Here is a 4,468-nt window from a genome sequence, read left to right on the forward strand (position 1 = left end):
CCTGTGCACACCTCCGTCAGCTCCCAGGCTCCGGCAGCCATCCCCGTATCCACCCCCAAACAGCTCAGATGCCCGACAGGGGTGGGGAGGGGGCCCTGTTCCCACCCAGCCCCTGGGGATGTTCTCTGTACTGATCCCTGACTCTGCTGCTCTCCCTAGTGTCTCGCCTGCACTGCGAGAGTGAGTCCTTCAAGATGGATCTCATCCTGGACGTGAACATCCAAATCTACCCGGTGGACCTCGGTAAGCCATCAGGCTGGTAGTCCAGAGAGGGTCAACGCTGTCAGCTTTGGTGGGATAGGCTGGAGAGGCACTCTGAGGATGGAGCCTGAATTTGCTGTGAACAAGAAATGAGTTGTCCCAGACTTCCTTGGACCCCTGTGCTGTCCCAGGTCACAGGAGCTTCTGGGCGCTTCCGATGTGCTGGGGCTGAGCTGGGTTCTGGTTCACCTGTGTGCATTTAGACTCACCTCTGTCCCATTCCCCAGAGATGTCTGGGGAAAATGTCTCACTTGCTGATGCCAAGCTTTAAGGGAGGCCTGAAATTAACTTTTGCAGCTAGATAGACTAAATGGGTGAAAAAGAGAATTTGCCCTCAGTGAGGCACAGAAGAGCTGGAACTGGTGCTGCAGGGGTCATGGTTCTGCCCAGGGTCCAGCCAAGTTCTCTGGGACTCTCCCTGTGAATATCTTGCCGTGTCCCACAAAAACACCAGAAGTGGTGTCCTGGTGGCTCTGGTCTCCTCCATGATGTGGGAAATAGGGGAGCACAGGATTCAGTGTGACCTTTCACTCGTTCCCCACAGTCCTGGTGGAGGACTGGCAGCAGGGGCAGGGCTTTTATATCACAAGTAAAACACCTACCAGGGTGGCTGTTTACCACCACCCTGAGTTCTGGCTGTGGCTGCTGCTGCTCTGGCTGTGCCTCCGCCTTCTCACCTCTCCTCTGCCCTCTTCCCAGGGGACAAATTCCGCCTGGTCATCGCCAGCACATTGTATGAGGACGGCACCCTGGATGACGGCGAGTACAACCCCACAGATGACCGGCCGTCCAGGTACAGGGCCCAGCTGGGACCCACGTGAGCATGGGCGGGGGAAAAGGGGGAGTGCTGAGATTGGGTGTCTCAGGCTGGACATCAGGAGGAATTTCTTCACAGAAAGGGTGATTAAACATTGGAACAGGCTGCCCAGGGAGATGGTGAAGTCACTGTCCCTGGAGGTGTTTAGGAAAAGACTGGGCATGGCAATGAGTGCCATAGTCTAACTGACATGGTGGTGATCGGTCAATGATGATCTCAAAGAACTTTTCCAACCTGATTGATTCTGTGACTGTGAGATACCTTCTCCCAGAAGACACTGAGCTGGGGGCCTGCCCAGGTTTGATCCCTTGGTGACCTCATGCTGTGCTGTTGCAGGGCAGACCAGTTTGAGTACGTGATGTACGGCAAGGTGTACCGGATTGAAGGGGACGAGACTTCCACAGAGGCGGCCACACGCCTGTGAGTGCCCCGGGGTGGTGTGGGGGGCACTGGGATCTCAGCTTGGGTCTCCCATGGGATTCCCTGTTCTCATATCTCTTCTCCTCCTGTCCCAGCTCTGCCTATGTGTCCTATGGGGGGCTGCTTATGCGGCTGCAGGGAGACGCAAACAACCTGCACGGGTTTGAGGTGGACTCTCGCGTTTACCTGCTGATGAAGAAGTTGGCCTTCTAGCACACCTCCATGACTGACCCACAGACATCCTGCTGGCAAGCAAACAGGAGACCCGAGACCCCAAATTCTGCCACAGCATCCATGCTTCCTGGCCTCTCTGGGGCTGGGGAGGAAGGAGCAGTCCCCCTCTTCATCCCAGCCTCTTCTGACTCCTGCTGGGATCCACAGCTCCATTTGGAAGGAGAGAGGTGCCTGACGTCCAAGTGGAGACAGTGCCGTGTACTCCGGTCCTGCCTGATGGCATCTCCTCACCTCCACCTTCCTGTGCTCAACAGTAGGCTCAGCCCTGGCTCTGGCCAGGGGCAACCAGACTGGAACAGCTGCCTGCCTGCCGAGGGCCTGGGGACCATTCCCTCAGGAGCCATCCCAAGGCAGGCTGACTTGGTTTTGATTAAACTGGGATGTTTTCTACTCCTGGCTCTGCTTGCTGAGAGATGAGGCTGGTAGGGAGTGGATACATCTGCACAGGGCACAAAGGGGGTCTCTGCCACTTCCGAAAGGATGAGGAGTCCACACCTGCCCTGGGCTCTTCTCCACCTGCCACCACTCCAGGTACAGATTGTGCTAGGGCAGGTGGGTGCCAGGGGTGAGGAGTGGCAGCTCAGGCCCTGTGCGGGGCAGGGCCGGGCGTCCGTGCAGTGCTGGTGGCTGCCACGGGAGGGAGCAGAAGCTGGGAGCATGTCCCAGAGGGGCTGCTCCTGCCCCGGGCCCGGCGAGGACACACACAACCCTTTAGAAAAATAGCTCTTTAATCGAAAAGCATTCACAGTAGAGGTGCCTGCCCAGGTGGGAGCAGGGCCTGTGCCCGCCAGCACGTGGGTGTCGCTCTTTGCCTTTGTGGGTTGCATGGTCTCCGAAGACTTGAGGAACAGGAGCCAACCCTTTCCTTGTGGGCATCTTCCTGGGCACCCAGAGCACAGCTCAGTGTCCAGCAGGACTTCTCCAAAGTCACATTGGGGTGAACCCTGTGTGCAGCTTCACCGGGCCCCGCACGGAGGGTCTCTGCTGCCCCCCTGTGCTTGCTTGCACAAGACCTTGGCCAGGTCGTGGAAGAAGAAGCGCAGCTTGCCCTGCACCAGCTGCCGGTAGGTGAGGAAGACACTGGTGATGTGGGTCTGCTCCATGGAGTGTGGGGAGCAGCTCAGCTCCCAGTGTCCTGCCTGAGGGGCGAGAGCAGGACAGAGGGGTGACAAACATCATTGTACCCCACCCAGCCGAGCTGGCACCTGCGCCATGGTGGACTGGCTCATGTGGGAAGGTATTACCTCCCAGCTGAAGGTCTGCAGGAGCAGGAAGAAGGAGTTGGCATGTTGGTAAAGGTGGCTCAGCTGCCTGGCCCCGCACTCCTCGCTCACCTGGCCCAGGGCCCCTGTGGCAGCACCCACCAGCAGGGCCAGGTCACACAGGATCTCCCGCCGCTTTGTCTCGTTCTGGGGGAGCAAATAATGAGTGGCCTGACCCATTCCTGTGCCCACCCTAGGTCTGAATGGGGTCTTCTACCCCCCCATGCCACCAGATATGCCTACAGGCATCTTGCTCAGCATTTCTGGTGCTTGTGCCAACCCAAGGTGCCTTCTCCGGTCCAGCGGGCATGTCAGTGCCAGCACCCTCATCCCAGCCCCTCTCACCGATTTGGATTTCCACTGTTGGAGGCTGAAGTCCACCAAGGGCAGCACCACAGGGCAGCTGAGCACAGGCAGGGCCTGGCACTGGCCCTATTGGGGAGAGGAGATGTTGAGGAGCTGTGCATGTTCCTTGGGTTTTGGGGGGGATTGTATGCTCACCACTCTCTTCTCCATGTCTTTGGCCTCCAGGATGTACTTCTGGATGAGCCTGTTGTCACAGACCAGCCGTGTTGGGCTGGCATGGTCTTCTTTCACGTGCAGGAGGAAGGATGTGAGGAGGAGCAGTCCTGGGGAAGATGGGGTTACCTTGGGCACTGTGCTACCCTCCCTGGGCAGTACCAGCCCAGGGCCTGCAGTGGCAAGCCCTCTCTGCATCCCAGTGGTAGCCTCTATGACCCTGTGGTGGGAGTGCAGGGAGAGGTTTGGGGGCTGAGGAGGGCCTGGTACTGCCCTCTGGTCAGTCAGCACGGGTGCCCACTGCTCACTGGGGAGAGCTGGGCTTTGTGTGCCAGTGGTGAGTGCCGAGGGGCCCCACAGCCATGTCTGTGCCAGGTTTTTTGGCCCTGCTCCAGGCAAAGGAGTGGAGCTCCACTCCCTGTCCAGACTAGGGCCAGCCCTCCAGATCTATGCCAAGAGCAGCTCTGGGTGTCACGTGCACTTCGGGGAATCCCGGCCTGCAATGTCCCACAGGGAACATCTGGTCCTTGCTGCTGCCCTGGCTGAGTGCTCTCCTGCCAGCACTGCCTCCCCCAGTGCTGCTGTGCCCAGGGACTGCCCATCCTGGAAAGAGGCATCTCCTCTCCACAGGCCCTCCATACGTCCTCCTGCCTCGCTGCCTGCCCTGACACTGCACCTGTCCCCAAAAGCCCTCGACGCAGCCTGTTTGCCTAGGATGGGCATGGAGAGATGCTTGGCTGCCCTCGCACGCTGGTGGTGGCCAGGTCCAACCAGTCCAAAGCCACCCTTAGGGTTTGGTGCCCACCTGTGGGGCTCATCACGCGGGGCACACTCTGGCTCTGGGGCCGCAGCCTCCACTGTCCCTTCCTGCGCGCTCCCGTCCCCCCTTTCAGCCGCGCACTCACTGTTCAGCTCCATGCTCAGCTGGGGGCTTCGGCCCTGCATCTTCCGCCCT

At 59.3% G+C, this 4,468-nt stretch overlaps 2 protein-coding genes across 2 annotated transcripts; one reads left to right on the plus strand and one right to left on the minus strand.

Annotated features, from left to right (window-relative positions):
• Positions 1-164: 164 nt before the first annotated feature.
• Positions 165-2,110, plus strand: POLR2H (RNA polymerase II subunit H). The gene is made up of 4 exons (XM_008924480.3): positions 165-243; positions 961-1,054; positions 1,415-1,498; positions 1,594-2,110. The coding sequence occupies exons 1-4, from the start codon at positions 195-197 to the stop codon at positions 1,709-1,711; spliced, it is 345 nt and encodes a 114-aa protein (XP_008922728.1). The 5' UTR covers positions 165-194; the 3' UTR covers positions 1,712-2,110.
• A 353-nt stretch (positions 2,111-2,463) lies between these two features.
• Positions 2,464-4,461, minus strand: THPO (thrombopoietin). Its single transcript, XM_029960825.1, has 5 exons — positions 4,419-4,461; positions 3,496-3,623; positions 3,340-3,426; positions 2,977-3,141; positions 2,464-2,871 (listed from the first exon to the last, which is right to left on the minus strand). The coding sequence occupies exons 1-5, from the start codon at positions 4,456-4,458 to the stop codon at positions 2,689-2,691; spliced, it is 603 nt and encodes a 200-aa protein (XP_029816685.1). The 5' UTR covers positions 4,459-4,461; the 3' UTR covers positions 2,464-2,688.
• Positions 4,462-4,468: the final 7 nt, after the last annotated feature.

Source organism: Manacus vitellinus, unplaced genomic scaffold (genome assembly GCF_001715985.3).
Source record: "Manacus vitellinus isolate BGI_N305 unplaced genomic scaffold, ASM171598v3 scaffold_29_pilon, whole genome shotgun sequence".
Classification (NCBI taxonomy): domain Eukaryota; kingdom Metazoa; phylum Chordata; class Aves; order Passeriformes; family Pipridae; genus Manacus; species Manacus vitellinus.